At 38.7% G+C, this 21,844-nt stretch overlaps 1 protein-coding gene across 6 annotated transcripts in view; it reads left to right on the forward strand.

The window, feature by feature from the left end:
- CCDC93 (coiled-coil domain containing 93) overlaps nucleotides 1-21,844 on the forward strand; it is a 105,897-nt gene that overhangs the window by 75,852 nt on the left and 8,201 nt on the right. For 4 of the 6 annotated variants that reach the window (XM_037911890.2, XM_037911891.2, XM_043525567.1 and 1 more), the window contains 8 exons: nucleotides 1,551-1,624; nucleotides 4,011-4,092; nucleotides 5,671-5,742; nucleotides 7,587-7,658; nucleotides 7,969-8,077; nucleotides 10,281-10,363; nucleotides 15,961-15,998; nucleotides 17,607-17,691. In XM_037911890.2, coding sequence (XP_037767818.1) covers nucleotides 1,551-1,624; nucleotides 4,011-4,092; nucleotides 5,671-5,742; nucleotides 7,587-7,658; nucleotides 7,969-8,077; nucleotides 10,281-10,363; nucleotides 15,961-15,998; nucleotides 17,607-17,691 — 615 coding nt within the window. The remainder of the gene's footprint in view (nucleotides 1-1,550; nucleotides 1,625-4,010; nucleotides 4,093-5,670; nucleotides 5,743-7,586; nucleotides 7,659-7,968; nucleotides 8,078-10,280; nucleotides 10,364-15,960; nucleotides 15,999-17,606; nucleotides 17,692-21,844) is intronic. The other 2 variants (XM_043525571.1, XM_043525570.1) reach the window with 1 other exon arrangement.

Below are 21,844 nucleotides of genomic sequence, written 5' to 3' on the forward strand. Positions count from 1 at the left end.
GAAGGCCATTAAATCAGAAGAACAAAAGCAGCAAAGTACAGAATGATCTATCCGATTTTTAAGATTGACATGCAGTGCAGTTTTAGAAATGATCAGTATTTAACAGTTGGCATTTGGATCTGTAGCGTTTGGTTTCATAATCTGGTATAAATTTGCTGTAATATAGAGAGCCTATTCATTTTGTACATAAATCCATACATATCAACATCAGGTTACCAAGGAAATGAACAGAAATGTAATTGCAACACCATATTAAATGTAGGGAACAAAGAAAGAAATAGTCTGTGATGCCATGGAAACACAATAAAAATGTGATTACATGTTAACTGTAAAGTTTTTTTTAATGTCTTTCCTGAACCTTTCTACATGTCACTTTAAAGTCAGAATGAATATGTTTACATTTAAAATATTAGGAGTAGCCCTAGGAGGTGGTGTGAGTTGGAGAGACCTCTCTGAGGCTTTCTCTAGGTTAGATATAAAAGCTGGGATGTTTACATCGTTGTTGTTTAGTCCATGCTAATTAACACCTTCCAGTACTCTAGTCCAGACCAAGCTGTTGTACTTCAACATGTGCACAGCTTGGCTGAGCTAAAACCTTGGCTCCCTTCTGAGATTTAAGCTGATCAGTATAGTTTGTACCAGTGGTCGTACATCCCCGTCCTTCCTCTTTGCTACCTGGGGCTAGTAATTTACTGCTGGCCTCCACTAGCAGCGAAGTACAACTCCCCCACACTTGTTCAACTTGTTGGACTAGTAAGAAGGGAAAGTGTAGCAAAGACTCCCCACATTCCTCTGCTCCTCCCTCTCCACACACTGCAGGGAAGGAGTAAGCACTTTAGTAGCTCTGCTTAGTCCTATGTCCCTGCACTTAGGGTCCAGGCAGCCCATATAGGTGTTTAAGGCAGATTCTGATTCCCCTGTGTAGGTATACAGTCTGAATCACAGTTTTATGCTTAGATGGCGGGCTACAAAAGTTCATTGGAAGAAGAAAGAGGGAAGTCTTGAATCAGTCAGTTAGAATATTCCTTTTCTACCACCCCAATCTGATTAATTTTAGATAAGTTTTTTTTTAAACAACATGATCTGTTGAACTTTCACATTTTGTTCCAAGACAAGGTTTTTATGACTGATCCATACATCCCTGAAAAAAATGAAATATGACGGTTTTGCTTGTATGTAGATAGGTTCCGAAATTAAGAGAGACAGGAGCATTTGGTACAGTCTTGTGCAATTTAGAATTCATTCATCCATCTTGCTGTGGAACAGGGATTCTACATATTGATTTGGGAGGGCAAGGTAGAGGGCAAGTGCAATGGTCAGTAAATTCGTCATATTTGCAGTATTCATACCTGGTAAGGAAATTCTGCTAACCTTGGATCTTACTTGTTAATGATGGCCAAGAAATAGAGCCAAAGATTCTAGGGAATTCTCTAAAGCTTTTATTTGGAGAAAGCTTATCTCCTTGGCTTCATTGTGTGGGAAGGCAGAGAAACATGAATCATTCTGTGTGTGCAAATGTATTTACATGTTTTATTAATTGCATCCCTTAGGTTAAGAGTTGCAGTGATCAGTTGGACAAGGAGCTGGCAGCCTTAGAAACGGTGGAATCCCAAGCAGATTCTAGGTATGTTTTATTCCTTTATGTGACTTATGATCATTGCAAACTGCTGGCATTGGCAATGTAGTATTCAGTGCTTATTTCTTATTCAGCCTAAATGTATAATTAACGTATGGCTGTGAGGAGTCTGTTTTCAGCTTAGTGAACAGCAGTGGGATGGGATCTCTGGGGTGCAGCCTGGGACTGTGGGACTGCTGTGCCCCCTTATCCCCTCCAGCCTCGGCTCTCTCTCACCGTGCCATGCTAGTGACCAGCAGCAAACGCTCCAGGTGCTGTTATCACTCAGCACAGCCGCATGTGGAGCCCCACACCCAGCTGGATTGCATGAATGCTCCCAGAGCCACTCATGAATCACACAGAGAAAGGCATCAGAGCCAAATCCTCCCAGCACTGTACCTCAGGAATATACCGTCTTGCACTGCTCAAGACGAGCAGTGCAAATTTATTAATTGGTTCACCACTTCATCAATGGAAGGTGGATCTACACCATCCTTTGCAAACTTGAGCAGTTTTGCCACATGCTTCAGGCAAACTCACTGGTAAAGATAAACAGTTAAACAAATTTATTGACTAGGAAAGATAGATTTAAGTGATTGGCAAAAAGTCAGTTAGTTAACAAAAGAAAATAAAAGCATGCAGTCTAAACTGTCAACCCTATTAGACTTGGCAACATCTAGATTAAGCAGTTTTTCTCACCCCACTGGATATTGCAGTCCTTTATATACAGGTTTGTCCCTTAAACCTAAGCCAGCCTCCTCTGTTGGAGTCTTCAGTCATCTTCTGAGTGTCTTGGTGGGGGTAGGAGAAAGGCCAAGCATGGGGCCCTGTGTTCTGTTTTATACTCAGTCCCATATGCTTGGGGAACACAAGTCCAGGTGTGTCTGGTGGGCATTGCTGAATCTTCAGGCAAGGTTGAGCAATTCCCCTGGTGTGGCCTCGCCTCATGCAGGTGAGTCATTGAATTGTAGCTCCCTTGCTGGACAATGGCTGTTGATGGGTTGTATGTTGGTTACTTTCCTTGCTGTTGCCTCTGGGGAGCTAATATCTGGGTGATTTCCCCAGTTTACAGCATGTTTTAGTGACCACCATACAACACAATTCTCATAACTTATATGCATTAATGATACACATATATGGACAGAGAAATGACTTTCAGCAGATCATAACCTTTCCCCTGATACCTTACAAGGCATGCTTTCTATGCAAGATCACGATTATATGAAAATGAGGACCATGGGGGTTACAGTCTGCTCCCCCAAGGTATAGAATGTCACAGTGGGTGCTTGATGTCCAAGTGATTTCAGGTAGCATGGTTCCTGCTGGTTTCATATGCATTAATGATATAAATATATGGATAGAGGAATGCCTTTCAGCAGATCATAACCTTTCCCCTGATACCTCACATGGCCTGCTTTATATGCAATATCAGTTATATACAGATGAGGAATATGGGGGTTACAAGACGCTCCTCCAAGGTATAGAATGTCTCAAGCAGTTTTACAGTTAGACAAAAAGAAAAGCACCCAGCTTATTACTACAGTGGACTTAAATTCTGTATCTTTTTTGTTCTGCAAAATGTTAGCATAGTTAATTGACAATAGCCAGTTTTAGAATGTCAAACAAATCTCATAATCTTAAATGAAGAATACTATTCCTGAATGAACAGCAGAATGAGTTGGGTATCACAAACTATTAAATTTCCAATTGCTTGATTTGTGATAAATGTGGCTGGCTTGTTTATTTTATCTTTAATACTCTTTACCTTTTAATAAATGTCTCATGTTCCTCCCTTTCTCTGGGACAACCTGGAATTTCAGAAGTCAAGAAGATGTAGGATAAGTTACCATTTAGAGTGCCACAAAGGGGAGAGAATTTTTTCAAAGGCATAAATAGAAGTTAAGACCCCAGCTCCAATTGAAAGTTAGTAGAAGTTAGGAACTCCTATTTGAGCCTTTAAAATTTCATCCAACATGACCATAATCAGCTATTAAAAATGAAACTCTTCCTTTTTTGGAGAAGTTTAGATATGTACTGCAACCGGAGGGGCCCAAGACTGATTTGACAAGAGGATAAAGCCTCCCTATCCATTCTCCCCCCTGTCCCTTCTTAAAGCTCAAGTCTTGAAGAAAAAAAAACTACACTATATATCAGATGGCAGGCGGCGCTTCCAGAACTTTTTATAAATAATAGAGGACTGGAGGGAAGCATCATGAAAGCATTAAAATCTGTGCAGTATTTTGCATGGCACCATAAAGATATTTGCATTTAGTTAGTTTAGCTCAGTGGCAGGGAAACTTGTTTAAAATTAACCTTGTTCTAATAGTTTCGTTTTTCTTGTTTTAAATTTAGAAACTGAAAAAATTAATGTAGTTCGCTGTGTCTTCTAATTTAGCATATTGCAGAACCTACGAGCACTGGTGGCTATGAATGAAAATCTCAAAAGTCAAGAGCAAGATTTCAGAGCACATTGTAGGGTAAGTGTCTCTCTCTCTCTGTCTCTCTATCTTGTTACATGAAGATTGATCAAAAATTGGTAAATGTTGTTGTCTACCGCCACCTGCCCTGTAGTAGGTTTGTTTGTTGCCATTTACTGGTAATATCAGATCTGTTTTGAATAATGCCTACCCGGTCCATGACAGGATTGTGGAGAATCACATAGATCTGTCATCTAATGTATCTCTGAAACTAGGCTGGACAACCCTGCAGGTCTAGCTCTGGATTATCCAGAAGTGCTCGCCACTGGTCTTTAGATACAAATGAATAGGTGATTGATTTTTGTGTCCTTGCAAAGGGTATCTAAACTGTGGCATCTGTCAAAGTTCTGTCTTGTTACATATCATTCAGCTTGCATAGTACAGAAGAGGTATATTGGAAGGATCATTTCTAAATGTAGGTAATAGTGTCATCAGTATGTTGATGCACAGTTACGTGTCGTCTTACTCCATGAACCATGCTACGAAGAACACTTATTCAATGTTGGGCCTAGCTACATTAGATACCCATCTATCTTATTCACTGAGACAGCTTAGTCTCCTCTTGGACAGGGCAGCTAACAGTGCCCAGGACCTACTTCTTGGTCAAGGGCCACTGGGTTTGGAAAACCCACCAGAAGAGAGAAGCCCAAGATCAAGCTTATGCTCTAATAAATTAGTTAGTATCTAAGGTGCCACAAGTACTCCTTTTCTTTTCACTTTCAGAGTATGTTTCAATTTCAGTGCATAATTAATGTGTTTTCTGCTCGGTTTGCTGCTATGGTGATGCACACCCTGGAAATATGATAAAAAAGATCAGAGAGAATTGTTTTCCTTCTCTAGTTCCCAGTTCAACAAGAGCTGAAGAGACTTTGTTTAAACATAATGGAAAAAGAAGAAATGTCACCCCTCGGCAGAGACTAAGCATGGAATATTTTAGCCCCAAAGATGAATAATTTGAAATGTTCTGAAAACAGTGTTATGATGGAAATAATTTTGCAGCCTTTAACTTGTTTTGGGTGCAGTTGTTGTGGAGGTGTCTACATACTGCAGACCAGTGTCAGAGTGCTGGTATTTTAACATTCCTACATTTCTCCAGTCCTGCTTTCTATATTATGTGTTAGTTGCTTAAGATGCATCCAAAGTATATATTCCACAAGTAAGAAATGCGGCTATTTCTACTTGAAAAACAAGGCATGCAGTTTAACATAATGAAGAACATTGGGCTCCTTCTTCCCTTAGCGCAGGGGAAGTTCCCAATACATGTACTTCACGTTTCAGAGTAGCAGCCGTGTTAGTCTGTATTCGCAAAAAGAAAAGGAGGACTTGTGGCACCTTAGAGACTAACAAATTTATTTGAGCATAAGCTTTCGTGAGCTACAGCTCACTTCATCTGATGCTGTAGCTCACGAAAGCTTATGCTCAAATAAATTTGTTAGTCTCTAAGGTGCCACAAGTCCTCCTTTTCTATGTATATCATAGAGTACTATCTAATGCAGAAGTTATTAAAATACAGATATGGGCTCTTTCCTTTTTTTTTTTCTTGAGAAGGTAACTATAATGTTTCTGTTGCTTTTAAAGGAAGAGATGGCACGCCTACAGCAAAATATTGCAAGTTTGAAAACCGAAGCAGAGGAAAATGGGGAAGAAAAGGTAAACAGCAAATGTCAAAAGATTTATTTTTAATTAGTATTTAAAAATATTCATTGGATAATTTTCTTCCTGTTTACACCTGTGTTGTATTAACAAAAGTCCTGTTGGAATTTGAGACATACAGCCACCAACCCTGCATAACAGATTGACTATCATGCAGGTTACTAGGGTTCAAGAATAGCCTCGGCACTCTTGATCTACTAACTAGTAAACATTAAAAGCAAACATATAGATAGATAGATATTGAGGTACCTAGTGTCCCCAATCAAACTAGATGCTGTACACACATAATGAAAAAAGGTAGTCCCACCACAAGGAGCAAATCTAAGTAAAAAATATAAGGAACAGGTGTATGCAACAGACAGTGGAGCACGAGGTTACAGTGAAACGCTTATTAGCGTAACAAGTAGCAGTCACTGTGAAACTTTGCTACAATGCATCTATGCTAATAGGAGGGCAGGAGAGTTATAGTAGAGAAAAGTGGAGGCTCAAGTTTAGTTATTTTGTATACCTTGAGATGACTAGAACAGCCTTGATACACTTCTTCCAGAATCGAGTGGGTGGCAGCTCGTGTAACTTTATCCCCCACCTCCTGAACACAAAATGCATGGAGAGGAATTGAAACTTCAGACTTCTTGGTTAAAGCTTCACATGAAAGATATGATTTGGAAAGCCACAAAAGCCGGGAAATGCAGAGCAAATACCAGCCCTGCACTAAATTTATCTCTGTAACTTATTCAAGGAAGTTAAAGTAAATGGTTTAAGGAGATGAGAACAGAACGATCTTAAATGCCTGGTGCCTGTGCTATACCTCAATATTGCAGAAGATATTAAAAATGAACACAACAGAAATGCTTTTTAACTAGCCTCTTTAGGATTTGAAACAGTTTAAGAACAAAACTTCTACCTGTCTGCCCCCACCCAAAGCCTGAACAAACCCCAGTGTGTGGTTTTCAGCTACTGGTGCTGTGTGAGCACTAGGGCGGAGTGAGACAAGAGGGAGGGAGAATAAAGGGGATCTTGTGCATGGATAATATAGGGCTAACATGACATGGGGAAATCTTGTACAGGCCCTGTCCCAGAGGGTGAATTGCACCTAGATATGATTGATGTAACTATTAATATTGTTGCGATTATTGGTGTCATGGTCACTATTATTGTGATGTTGGTGGTGATCACTGGTTAAGTGCCTACGTGTGCACTTGGCACTGTCCAGGCACCTAGATAGTCTCTGGCCGACAAAGCTGAAAGGTTAACAGAAACCTAAGGACAACACAATGGGAGAATCAAAGGAAGATGGTGATAACTTGGGGCCCCCATCCTGTATAGAATTATGCATATGCTTAACTTAACACAGATGAGTAGTCTCATAGAAGTCCTTGATCACAAATGTATTGATGTCAATGGATTTACTCCAGTTTTACACTTGTGTAACTGAGACCATAATCTGACTCATAATTTTTATGTTTTAACTGCATGTTACCGGACTTTACGATTGTCCCTTTGGAGGTGTTGTTCTCCAGTGAAAAGGCTACTTAAAAGCAATCTAAAAAATATATATGGCCTAAAAGCTAGTAAAATATGCAGTTATTTATGTAGTGTAAATGACATTCAGAACTTAAATTTTGTTTTTCATACAGCTTCGTTAACCCATTCTCCTTAAAATAATATAAAAATGTTGACAATATTTTGGATATCCTTAAAGGTGAACAAAATAAAGATTCCAATCTGTTTTTTTAATAATTGCTGACCAAAAGCCTCTTTTTTTTTTTTTTTTAAGGCTGTGCTTAAATTCTGTTGATTTGCTGTTAATCAGAAATTATCTTTGGTATCTCAAATTTTAGGAACCTAATAAGATTATAGACCAGCAATACAAAACTGAGAAAGATAAGCTACAAAAGATCAGACTATTACTGGTGAGTACAAAGTGATTTTTTGTTTGTGTTTTTTGGCAAACTTACTGGGGCAGAATTTTTGAAGTTTTCTTAGCTAAGCACTTAAATGTATTTCTGTAATTTTCTTCAACATTTGTAAGTGTAAGCAAGTACCTTTATAATTAATAGTGAAATATATCTTGAGGCTTAACCAAACTTACCAGATATATTAACTCTCGTTTGTGCAGGTATTTTTTAATTAGCTTATTTAGAAGGTTATTTCTAAATCTTGCTATCTTTTATCCATTTAAAATGAGAGCTGGGCCCTTTTTTCTCCCTTCCTTTCTCTCAGGCCCGAAGAAATAGAGAGATAGCTATTTTACAACGCAAGATTGATGAGGTACCCAGCAGAGCGGAGTTAACTCAGTATCAGAAGAGATTTATCGAACTTTATGGTCAGGGTACGTATATCAAACAGAAATGTACTCCTGGAGGCTAACCAGTGGAAGGAGCATAATCACATTATAGGCTTATGGTGCATGACAACAGCACCTGCTAATTCTGCTCTATTTAAGGGTCATTGGACATTCACATTGTATACCCCTCTTTTCAAGATTTTATAAACTGGCTATAAAAATTCCCTGGAGGCTGAAACTTGAAGCACAAGATCTCTGGAGTAATTTTCTTTTGTTTGCAGTAGGTTCAGTCTCTTGGATCAATGATTAGTGTTTAGAAAGCCCTTAATCCACCATTTACAGGGAAAGTCTCTACATCTGACTCACGTTTTATTAATCACAGTTAACGTTGGTTTATCATTTTTTGTATGACGTACGTGTGTGTGTGTTTTCTTTATAAGTATGTGGTTCTGACCCAAACAATGTCAAGATATCAAGATAAGGCTGGCTCTCTCAAACACCTCATGTCCCCTTTTATTGCTACAGGTTAGAGGAGTTAAAACAGAAAATTGTCAGGTTTTACAAATGTGCTGTGATATCTAGGCAGAAGAAGAATGTGAGCCTTGTCTCTAAATGTCTTCCCTACCAATCTTTAATTCCAGTATCATGGCCCAAATTTTAGAAGTGTGTATGCGCCCAGATAATGAAATTGTGCATGCAAATTGATCATTCTGCATATATGCTTCTAAATTTGGTCCTGTAATCATGGTGTCAGGAAAGGAGGAATGCATGCTATGCATCTGTTGGTATGTATATACTGTATGGTGTGTGTGTGTGTGTACAGATGTGAACAGTGCATAATCAGACATATACACAAACAGAGTATATAATGACAGGTTTCAGAGTAGCAGCCGTGTTAGTCTGTATTCGCAAAAAGAAAAGAAGTACTTGTGGCACCTTAGAGACTAACCAATTTATTTGAGCATGAGCTTTCGTGAGCTACAGCGCACTTCATCGGATGCATTCAGTGGAAAATACCATCCGATGAAGTGAGCTGTAGCTCACAAAAGCTTATGCTCAAATAAATTGGTTAGTCTCTAAGGTGCCACAAGTACTTCTTTTCTTTTAGAGTATATAATGTTACATATACACACAAACTGTTTTAAAAGAACATTAAGGTTGCTTTGTCAAGAACTCAAAAGTTAGGAAATGCCAGAATTAAGGTTGCTAGTGCAATTTTAATTGTTTCCCTTTTGCTTATGCATTGTAATAGTCTTTAATTACATGAGTGCATACTTTTTTTTTTTTTTTTTTGCACAGCAACCCAGCCTCCTTCAGTGCACAGAATGGACGATGCTCATTTAGTTAACAACTATTCAATATTTTGTTTTCTCGTCATTGTTCAGTGTATGGCCCCAGGACCTATTTGCTGCACACTATTCAAATCCTGCTGTATAGACAGAGACTGTTAATTTCCTTATGGGATTTTCTATAGTGCTCATCCTTGTGGTATCTGAGAGCTTGACAAATATTCATGAATTTATTTTCACAACACCTCTGTGAAATGAGAAGGTATTGTCCCCATTTTACAAATGGGTACAGAGGCACAGAGAGATTAAGGTCAGAAGTATCCACTAATTTTGGGTGCACAATTTGGGACCCCCAAAACCTGAATTTTCAGAATGCATATAATTCTATAGTACACAATGTGTTCAAACCTGGGCTGGAGCATGATCATTGTGGATGGAATCTTTGGGGAATTAAGCTGTGAAGTGCACTTCAGAAGTGCATTAAACTAAATGGTCAGAGGGTTCTCTTCATGCACAGTAAGAGTTCATACAGGGAATTAGTGTGGAGTAGGTAGTGTATCTTAAATTCACATCCTAACTTACTGCATATTAACTTCCCCATGTAGACAAGCTCTTTGTCGTCTTAGAACAGCTAATCAGACTGAATGCTATTCCCCTTCAGCACTGGCATTAATTCCAACTCCTCCCAACCCTTTTTGAGAAGATTATAAAAAAGACTATTCTGTTCTCCACTCTGATTCTCATGAAACCACATGATGAAACAGTCTTTGGGTTGTCAACTCTGCATGGGAATACTGAAATGCAGAAAGACTGTTTTTCACTGAAGATTTAAAAATAATTTCATGAAAACATTTTTATTAATACTAGGTTATGTAAACAATAATAAATCCCCCTAAACATATTGGGAGGGGCAGTGCCCTATATGGTCTTTCATTGCTCTGTTTTTCTTTTGTTTTCAGTGTCAGCAACTCACAAAGAAACCAAGCAGTTCTTTACCCTCTATAATACATTGGATGATAAGAAGGTATATTTGGAAAAAGAGGTAAGAACATGTTTTTAAATGTTTAGCCCATGATAGGAGAATAGGATACTGCTGAGTTTGTGTACAAGGCACTGGATTAAGTCTTGTCTGTGCAAGGTACAGGTAATTATCTCAAAAGGTCAGCACTGAGAAGAAATTGACTTGGGTCTAAAACTCTGTTTACAGAATGTTTGTGGAAATCTTTGGTTTGTTTGGTTTAATTCTGTTTAGGAAAATTTCTGCTTGTGTATTTTGTGTGTATATGTGTGTATTTTTTTTAACAGAAGGGCCAATACCAGAAATAGATACCGGAATTACTCAATTTATGCTCAAAAGGTGAATAAAATTAGGATACTGACACACACCACTTAAATTTTGGCTTCACAAAATCAGATTAACCTGAGGGTTAGTGATCCAGTGTCTGCATTAGTTTAGGGATCAATGCTACAGCCAGTGACTTCAGTTATCAAAGTAAATTGGTATCAGTGACAGCAGGGTCAGGTTCTTAGGGTCTGATTCTGTTCCTCTTGAATTCAGTGACAGAACCTTCCTTGACTTCAAGGGAGCATGACCAAGCCCTTATTTATTATGAAAACACACTCTTCATTAAAGAGTTCTTCTGCTTCTACTCCCTATTCCTCCTCCTTCCCCCATCCAGAAATTAGAGCCAAATTCCTCTCTGGGGTAACACACAGTTGAAGTCAGTGGACTTACGCCAACAATGAATTTGACCCTTCTGTGATGTTACAGGTAAACTAGACTTCAGTGAGGACTGGAGGAATAAGCAGGAGCTGCAAATACATTTCTGATAAAGATCCTGGCTCCACATGACTGTTTTTTCATAATAAAGGATTTACTGGCATTTCAAAGTTTGTAAAACATCAGCAATGCTTTACTGGTTACTTTGAAGCATCTTCGGTTACTTAAATGTCATGAATCCTACATCAGTAAATAAAACAACATCTTAATCCGTAAAGATTGTTTTAACAGTTGTTCACATGGGTTTTTGTAAACAGTTCTAATGATGTTATGGTGAGATGAAAATATACATTTTTCTTCAGTAAAATAAATGATAGCACAACAAGATTGGCATTAGCTGGTAAAAGTCTGATATTGCATGCTTCTCATTGCATTTTAATGAAACAAGAACAGAACATTGTTTAAATACCTTTACGAAGGCAGCCACTACTTGCTTTGTGTAACAGATGGTACCTTTACAATACCATTAAGTAAGCATCTCTGTTCTCTAAGAGGAGGGGTAGCATAGAGAGCTGCAATCTAAAAATCCATCATCTTTTTCCTGAATAGTAGATTCTGACAAATATACTAGATATGAGTATTTGAATCAGCTGAGAGAATCAGGAATTCAATTTCCCTTTGAGGAAACAGTTGATTCTGACAGTCCTTGCCATGGAAATCATCTGAAAAAACAGATTAAAAAGTCAAGAACTCAGATATATGTGTATGTGTATACTATGCCGGTAACATGTTCCAAAATGCAAGACCTGTTTTGTCCTTTCACAGTTCCCTTAGTTAGTCTATAGTGACCTAAGATCTGCCCATGACAGCCCTGGAAAGTTACTCAGTAGGAAAGAATGAGTTATCAGTTAGTGATGGACAAGGGTCTAAAGGTTTGGAAATTTTGGTTTCTGATAGGCATCCAAAGTTCAGAAGTAAAATCATCTGTTAAAGTCAATAGCAAAACTCATTGACTTCAGTAGGGCCAGGATTTTGCTATATGCAAAATTCATTCAGCATTATCAACACTTCCTTGAACTGGCAACCCTGCAAGACTGGGCTTTATACAGATTTACTGAAGTTCTTTGTTTCTGTCAATGTGGGAAAAGCCACCAAAACAACCTTCTGATGTTGCTATAATGAATTAAGACTCTACACATTTACCTTTGTTTAAGAGATGGCTGCAGTACTGAGGTATGCCCTTGCCCATGGCACTATGGAGAGTGTTCTATTGTAATGCAAATATTGTAGCTTAGATTCTGACATTCGGATAACTTCTGTGAAGTTCCAGTTCAGCAAAGCACATAAGGAAGTATGCCTAAATACTGTGCTGAATCAAGCAATACAGCTGAGAATGTATTTTTTTTTAATTAGGCCAATGATCATCAAAATAGGACATCTTACTGTTTTCTAACTTACCTGTATTGATAATTGACATGATCTCCATAAAATGACATTCCTAGGATATCTACAGTGCATTTATCATTGAATATTTTTCTGTTTTTCTCAAATGTAGTCAACATGTCATTTATATAAGATCAGCAAGACAAAATTATCACAGCACCATAGATGTAGTTTATCTCTTGGTCTGATAAAATTATCATTACGGTTTTGTCTTCCTCAAAAGCTTTTAAAAATTATCTCCTGGTGAGATCTGATGCTGAATTTTACTAAATAAAGAATTGAGTCAGCTGTATATATTCATGTTTATAATTTAAATCTCTGCTTATATGTTACATGTGACTATATCGGCAAAACATCTGAACATAGATCCCATGATATGAGAATTATGAGACTAGTGCCAACTGTTAAAGATTTAATCTGTGTTTGGGGGGGGGGGGAATAATATTACACCATTAATGCTGGGCTATAAATATTTATCTAATAAATTCTAGAAAGTTATTACCAAATGCCTTGCTTTATCTGTTTGCATTATATCCATTTTATTTGCCTGAATGATTATTGTGTTGTACACTATTCTAAATGAACAGACAATTTGCGGATCACATATTCTTTATTTAGCATGGCACATTAAGTAGCAGCTATGAAACTCATGATATTGCTTTAATGTCGTCTGTGGATTAGACTTTACTGCAGATTTTTGTAACATTTACTGAGGGTACAGGCGTACAAACTAATCTCTTTTCACTGATTGCTTCTGAAATAGAAATGAACCTACTAAAGACAGAGGTGACAGATTTTAGACCAGAAGTGCTTGATTGTTAAATAATGTATATCAAGGCTAATAGTCTCTTTTCTTTTGTAAAAATATTGAAATGAAACCTGGAGTAGTTTTGCTCAAAGTAACTCAATACTTAAAAGTACAAACTGTGAGAAGAGTTTTACTTTTACCCTAACTGTATACTTATGAATGCAATTTTAAAAGGCAGCCATAACATACATCAAGGGTTTCCAATGGATTATGCTAATCTCGAGATGTCTGAGTGGTTTTTGATGTCAAAAATGTACAATATGGTTTCAGTTTTCTTGTTCTAGAAAAAAGGCTTCAATGAACAAATATTTTGTATTAATATCCTAGAAACCAAATGTCCCTTTACCCTTTTGGGTCTTGGTTTTCTTAAGATTCTTTGGAAGGTATTTCTTCTTACAAAAAATAAAACAAAAAACCTTGAAGTATTCTGTGTATGGAGTGATTTCAAAATAGTAATGGAATCACTCGCTCCTAGGGGTGGAATTGTGACATCAAAGGTATCTATGCTCATACAGTTGATTTTTACAAAATTTGCATAGTATTAATTTTTAAAATGCTATGTCTGTTGGGAACCCACTTTCAAATTGTCTTATTTTTCCCACTGACTTCGTAGATATGAAATGTAACCCTATAGTTCTCTGTCATGGTCATGAAATACTGCTTTTTCATTTGCTAGGTATTTTGCAGGATACATTAATGTAAGTTATGTAACAACATGGCCCATCCTTAAGGATGGCTTGGTTTGTTAGTATTGACAGAAGTAAGCAGAGATGGACGTCTTACCTTTTTTCCAAAGTTGGATAGAATATACTATTTTAGTTATTGTATCAAAGAGGGAGGAAACTTACACAATGAAAACGAAGTAGAATGGGGTGGGAAATGGCTTTTTTCCCCTCCTGTTCTACATTGGGACAAAAATGAGACATTTTGAAGTTTTTCAACAAAAAAAAATGAGACACAGGATCTCGCTCTCTCTCATGCGCGCACCTGGTTATTAAGGCATTCATATGGGAGATTCAGGTTCAAGTCCTTGCTCTGCTTGATTTAGACCAGTGATTTGAACCGGCATCTCCCACATCCCAGGTGAGTGCCCTAACCACCAGGCTATTTGCTATTTTAGGGTGGTCTCTTGGTCTGGGTTTTGACCAGAAATTCTATCTTGGACCTGAGAAACCTTTCCCCAAAAGTTTTGTTGAAACTGGCATATTCTTGCAGAAAGTTGTTGTTGTGGGTTTTTGTTGGGTTTTTGGGTCAGAAAACATCCATTCATCAAAACAAAAGTTTTGTAAAAAAAAAAAAAAAAAAAAATTCTGACCTCTAGGTAGTATTCTTAACCTCTAAGTAGTAAGAACAGGATTTCTACACGCTAATAATACTCTTTGAAATCACTGATTTAAATCCATTAGGGTTGGGGCCTGATTCAGCAAACTCTAACATGCAGTGTGCTTATTGCTGTGCCATTGGGAATATGCGCATTAGTAAGCACTAAGTACAGTATTTGCAGAATTGGATTCTTACAGTACAGATGGCACATTTTCAAACATTCGTCATCAAAAGGCAAAATCGTACCTTGGAAAACCTCACTACTTGTCCACTGGAGACTAAAAGGAACTATTCAAAGCTATGATAAAGAATCCCATCAACCATTCCTCTGATTTTCTTTTTCTCTTAATGTGTTGGAGAGAATAATAAGATTCCCAAGCAAGTCTCAATTAGCATTTTGTATGGAAGAGTCGTTCCATATGCTGTTAGGTACAAGCTTGCAAAGGGCCTTTAAATGTGTATTAATAAAACAAGTAACTATGGAGGAAGTTTTCAAAAGCACAGTTCACGGGTGCCTAACTCTGATTGAAAGTTCATGTGTCTAAAGTGTCATTTGTGCCAACCAGTTGCCTGGTTTGCATGTCTACGTGAAGTTTTTTTCCACAAGGAAACACATTCTTTAACAGATCTTTTGAATGCAGTTTTTTCATTCAGGCTCTTTGAAAAAGTGTGGGTCTGCTCTGAAAACTGCATTGTGGAATCCCATATATATAATGGTTTACCTGTCTAATGTGCCTACTTTACTACTAAAGATGTTTGTTCCACTTCAAGGCTTGCAAAGACAGTTTGGCCTCCATGAGTTAAACAGGGTCCTTTCATGTATCCTATTATTTTCAGTGATATCAGTTCTGCAGGCCACATGGTGCCCCTTACTACACCTGTTCACCTTAATTGTGTTATACATTCAGCCCTCCTTGACATTTGTACAACCCTCAAGTGGTTTGGTTTGGGAAGTCTGCCTGTATAGCAGACTTTTCGCTGGTGTAGTTGTATTGATATAGTTAAGGTATAACATAGATGTGCTGCATTTATGATGTAAGCCCTGCTTTACATTGGTGCAGCTTTTCCACCAGTGCAGATTTCTCTAAATAAACAGGCCCTTAACCCTGCACTAGTTAACAGGAGTGAAAAGCAGTAAAACTGTTTTTGTCACTAATGTAAGCTGATTGTAACTCTCTCAGTACATGCAGATAGCCTCATGTAATGCTCTGCAAAACAAGAAGATGGCATTTTTATACAGTTGACTTTTTTCTGAGCTGAATCACATTTTAAAGTAACTGAAAATCTATGTTGCTGTTGGAGAGGAAGATGTACATTTTCAGCTATGTGTTTTTGTCTTCACCAGGTTAACTTGCTGAACTCAATTCATGATAATTTCCAGCAGTAAGTAACTTGAGTCATTAGCTCTTGGTATCTACTCATACATCTATAGTTGGTTGGCAAAATCGGGGTGGAAATTGTTCAAAAATGCTTGCAAAACTTTCTGATTCTTCTTTAAACTTCATACATTTTGAAATTTTAATGGCCAGTTCTGAGTAAGATCCAGTACGTTTTGTAATTTTTGATAGCCACATGCTATACCTTGGCACAAATGAAGTAATATAATTACTTAAGAACACATGTGGAATGTATATCTTAATACTTTGCTCTTGGGATTGTATTGTGTTAAATTATGTTTAAATTGCTCACTTAAATTGTAAAACTTTTTTCATACTTCTAACTTACTGGCACTTTTAAAAACCTTGTTTGACGTATTTGTCAAGTTGGGCTTGTATCATATGAAAATAACTATAGACTCCACACGTTTCTTAACTATAACTTAGGCATATGTTTGTCATAGCCTAGAGTTTCTATGACAAACCTCTGTTGAAAAAGTGATGGTTGGATAACAGAAGTCTCGTTGTGAAATCTTGGCCATTGACTTCAGTGTGGCCAGGGTTTCACCCTTCAGCCTGTTGAGCAATACTCTGACGTGAATTTTTACAAATGTACTTCTGTCTTTGTCCAGTAAAGTGAAGAATGGGAGAGAAACTAGGGTGTTAAATAGTTCTGAACTATTATTCTGTTATTCAATAGCTTGATAATAGCTTGATATTTTAGCGCATGACATATTTTGCTCATCGTAATGCAATCATGACTTTTTAAATTTTCCTATGAATTTGAACCCTTTGCTTTTGTTATCCTGATAAAGCCTTGTCAACTCCGACCATTTTCTTGCCTTGACAAGCAACCACCTCTAACTATAACAGAAACATTTTTAACTTGTTAATTGTAACAAACAAACTAAATATATTGGATACATTCCACTAAAGTAGAGTACAGAGATCTGCTTTGTTCAGTGGTGAGATCTCCATTGTAGTACTCTCTAGTCAATGGGAAGTTTATACTCTTGACGGTTCACTTGGGCAGTTTATTTTTAAAGGTAAAGTGGTTATCTAAAATTACCACAGTTTTAAGTTAAGCATGGAATAGAATAACATTTGTTGTACTTTACACCAAAATAATTATGAAATCAGAAATGTAAATTATAACCACTAAAACAAAACTGTGCTTACAGATCTTACTGACATGCCAGTCCTCTAATCCATTCCTGCTTTTCACATGAGCTACTCTTTCTAAACACTTACTTTGAAACCATGCTTTTGGTCCATCAATAGCTATTATCACTGCACAAAACACTAGCAAAGGGAACAATCATGCACAAGACAGGGAGATGAACTGGGTGATCTAATAGAGTTAGTGATATATGCCAGTGGACCGATGACAGTTTACACTGGCTGATGATCTGGCCCGTTATCTTTTATCTTGGATTGTCTGAATCTACTTTTTATCCCTTTACACTTCGCAGAAAGCTGTAGTTTTAAGCCCACATATTCATATTGCTTAGGTCTATTTTGAAAGTTCTACATGCAGGATAGATAAAAATTGTAGAGGAAATTCTTGTTTTGTCAAACTCCCTCCCCTCTTAGTCAGTATCCATTTTTCTTCCAGAGCAATGGCCTCTTCTGGTGCTCGTGAGCAGTTTCTGCGGCAGATGGAGCAGATTGTAGAAGGAATTAAACAGAATCGAATGAAGGTTAAACTGTTCCTTCTTGTTTTCTTTGGCAGAAGCTTGGAATTATTTCAGACAAGCCTGGATGGTTAAAAAAAATTGGTGTGATGAGATGCAAACTAATTAAACACCTGACAAGTCTCATCATTTCTATTTTGTACTCTTCCTTAAATAAGAGCCTGTAACTAAAATTTTAGCGAGTAGATCAGAACTGCATCTTTATACCAGCACTTATCTCACTCCAGACAAGTTGCAGTACTTAAATTAGATTTTGGTGTTACAATATGGATCAGTCATAGGGACTCATAGCCTGATTCAATGCCACTGAAGTTGGGAGTTAGGCCTTTGGTGTCCATGGCAGTGGGGTCTGGCCCTCAATGGACTGCTCTCATGCACATGTCTCCAGTCCCTTTAAGGCTGTTCTTCAGTGGCAGCAGCAGCAAAGCTGAAACTGAAGAACCTATAGGCAGTCTTGTGCACTGGTCCCGAATACATTTTGAAGTTGCTTGTTCCTTTGTAAATATAATGTAATTATTGCCATTTGGATATCTTAGGTTTTTTTATTTTACTTTTATCTTTGCTTTATTCCTTTCACCTAAAAAAGTATTCTTGATTTCCCCCCAAATAATGTTATAACACTTGTGAGTTTTAGCCTAGTTAATGACACCATGTCAACCGGTCCTAGTGGGTGAACCCACTGAGATTCTCTATTCTTAAGAACTAAGAATCATGTGTGATGTTAGGATTTTTATAATTGTTCTTTATTTAATTTGAAATCTCAAGCATGACCGAGTATCAGGGAGGAGGCTAGACCAGATGTCACGTATTGAGAGTTACAGATTCTCCATGCTGTTTCTTTGTTATTGGGATAAATGTCCACACAAGGACTTCCAGATATTAATATGATGAAACCTATGTATAGAGAACATGGATACAGTGGAGTTCAGTTTAGCATGAAGCTCTTCTGTAAAAATGGAGAATTTATTATTCGACACTGACCTGGAGGAGATAGGTGTTTCAGGACTTCAAAATTTGCAGTGAATTGCCTCGAATTGTTTGAGCAGTTGTTTTTTAATAGAATGGACAAATTCTGCATGGCACAAACAGTAGTGAAGTTGGTTATTTGCTTTGTTTGATTTTCCATTAGCAAGCCCATTGAGATCATTTGATTTTGAGGCGCTTATGGAGATTATGGAAATATTTCAGAGCAGCATATTTTTTACTCATGAAGTTGGCAGTAATTATGCCTGTTTGTTCTGGAAGGCTGACAAACTCTTTAATGACTCTTAATTGCTGCAGCAACAACTCCAAAAATGACAACAATTGTTCAAAGTTGTTCTTCCTCCGCCTCTGCTACTCCGCAAATTGTTTAATTGGTGACAGCTGAGAAAATCAAAGATTTTTATGGGAGAGTGAGGGAAAAGGAGCCTTATTGATATCTCTTGTACTCCTTCCTTCCTTCCTCTATTGTGAATTGACCCCAGCCTCTTAAGACCAGGCAAACCCCCACTGCTTTCCTGTTTGATTCCACTTAAGAAAACAAAAGTTCAGCCATTTACTTATCTAGAAAAAAATATAGAGTCCGATGACTATCATTGGTTGGTGACAATACAGCATCTGCAACCACTATGTGAGAGAAGACTCTGAGATCTCAGTCCTGCTGCATTGAAGGCAGAGGTAGTGTTGCCATTGAAGCCATTGTGAGTAGGATAAGGCCCTAAGAGAGCTCATTCTTTCTCCTTAGGTCCCCATGATAGCTGCCTCCTACCTGTCAGATGTCTAATGGAAAAAAGCAAACTTGAAGGGTTCTGTGAGAGTGTGGTTTAAACTGGAGAAAATGATGGATTCTCTGTAACTTGAAGTCTTTAAATCACGATTTGAGGACTTTAGTAACTCAGCCAGAGGTTATGGGCCTATTAAGGAATGATGTGCAGGAGGGAAGACGAGAGGATCACAATAGTCCCTTCTGGCCTTTGAGTCTGTGAGAACTGAAATTATCTGAGGAAAGAGACAAAAATGGCTTATTGTTCAAAGAGTAGTTTAGTGGGTACAGAACAATGGCCAATCTTCTCACTGCCACTGTAGGCATATTGGGATAAATATTGGGCATGGTAAAGGGTCGTTGCCCCTGGAGATGGCTTGGCAGGCCTGTCTCCCCACCTTCAACTCCTCCATGCCCTCCTGCCGAGCCAGTGTGGGAATTTGCGGGTTCTTCGAGTAGTGTCCCTATGGGTGCTCCACTGTAGGTATATCTGTGACCCTGCACCTCTGATGGAAGATTTTAGGTAGCAGTGTCCATTTGTCGTGCACATGCACTCTCTCTGCCTCGCGGCTAACTAGCATTGCATGGGCGAACCACACTTAATTCCTTCTCAACCGCCCTTGGCCTGAGTTGCAATGAGTAGCAGTCCAGTTTGCTTACCTCATTTTCATTATAATTGATAGTGTTTTGTTTTGTAGCTTGTTATAGAGTTTCCATTTATTTTTGTAGCATTTCTAGAGCTTCTCTTTTAAGTTTCCCCCCCAAAATGGTTCTTTCTCCCTGTTCTCCCCCCACTTTTTTTTTTGCCCAGCTCTTCTGGTTTAAACTGTGCCTCTCCTGTAGGGGGGCAATACCAGTTATGGACAGACACTCCCACTGCGTCTGGTGCCTTGGAGAGGCTCACATCCCACCAAAGTGCACCTTCTGCCAGCAATTGAAGGCTAGATCCCGAACGAACCAGGAGTTAAAGTTGAAACTCCTCCTCATAGAGGGTGCTTTTAAACCAGCGTCCGACTCTGGTCCTGAATCCTTTCCATGGCAGAGATCATCCCCAGAGCCTTCAATTTCTAGGGAGGGAGAGCTGAGAGAAAACCTTCTGACTCCTCTCACAAGCCTCCAAAAAGAGGGCTGCAAGCCCTCAAACTGACCTCCTGACCAGCCAGAGGAGATCCCTGGCACGATTGGTCACCTCGGCACCAGCAGCTGCAAAATGCTGTATTAAGAAGACAGAGGGATCCTCGGTAAACAAGTTCCACTGCAGTGCCTAAAGACCTGAAGGGCACAGGCTCTGAAGCAGTGGCACTGCTGCCAAAGATGAGAGCAGAGACCTTAGTAGTACTGACGGAGAAGTCCTCAGCACCAACCACCTCAAAACAACTCTCTTCAGACCATGCATCCCATAAAAGATTGTCAGTACTGACAATCTCTGATGGTACCAATCACAACGACAGTACCACAGGAATTTCGCTTTTCTAGGGACCTTATGATTGTGGAGACAGCAGAGTCCCCGCTATTCAGTACCGGGGCTCCGAAGACTGATGCATCACTTCACACTTTAAAGGATTCCAGAGCCACGCTGTGCTCTCTAGGAATCTACACACTAGGGCAGAAAAAAAAATTTAGTTCACAACCATCTCACAGATCCCAACCACGCCAGTTCCTCCCACCACAGTGATACTACGAGCCACAATGAAAGAGACTTAAGATGCAAAAGGAGAAACCGTCAGCCTCCCAGTTTTCAACATCTCAGCCCTTGACCTCAAAACACCAGTTGTTTTGCCTTGGTCGAGGCCCCAGTCAGCCACTCCTTACGACAACAGCTGCAACACACAGACCTTCCACATTCCTTCGGGTGTCGCCTCGCTCTCTTTCTCCGGAATTGGAAAAACATCACTTCTGACAAATGAGTCTTGGAGATAATTTCCAAGGGTTACTTTATGCACTTCAGCTCCCTCCCTCCCTGTTCCTTTTCAGGGACCTTTCTCACAAGAGACTGTTACGTCAGGAAATAAATCACCTGCTATGCCTAGGGGCGATAGAACCAGTCCCTGCTCACCTCAGAGGCAGAGGCTTTTTTTCCAAATATTTCCTGATCCCCAAAAGACAAGGAGGTTGGAGACCCATATTAGATCAAAGAGCACTAAACAGGCGCAACGGTTCAGGATAACACTAGCAGCAATTATTCCATTCCTAGATCAGGGAGAATGGTTCTATCCTTGACCTACAGGATGCCTTCATAAAATCATCATAGAATATCAGGGTTGGAAGGGACCTCAGGAGGTCATCTAGTCCAACCACTTGCTGGATTCATCCACATCTCAGTCCTACCATTCCACCGAAGATTCCTCCAATATACCTTTGGGCAGGACCACTACCAGTATAGAGTACTTCCATTCCGCTTCTCATCTGCACCCA

This window comes from Chelonia mydas, chromosome 11, assembly GCF_015237465.2.
Source record: "Chelonia mydas isolate rCheMyd1 chromosome 11, rCheMyd1.pri.v2, whole genome shotgun sequence".
NCBI lineage: Eukaryota > Metazoa > Chordata > Testudines > Cheloniidae > Chelonia > Chelonia mydas.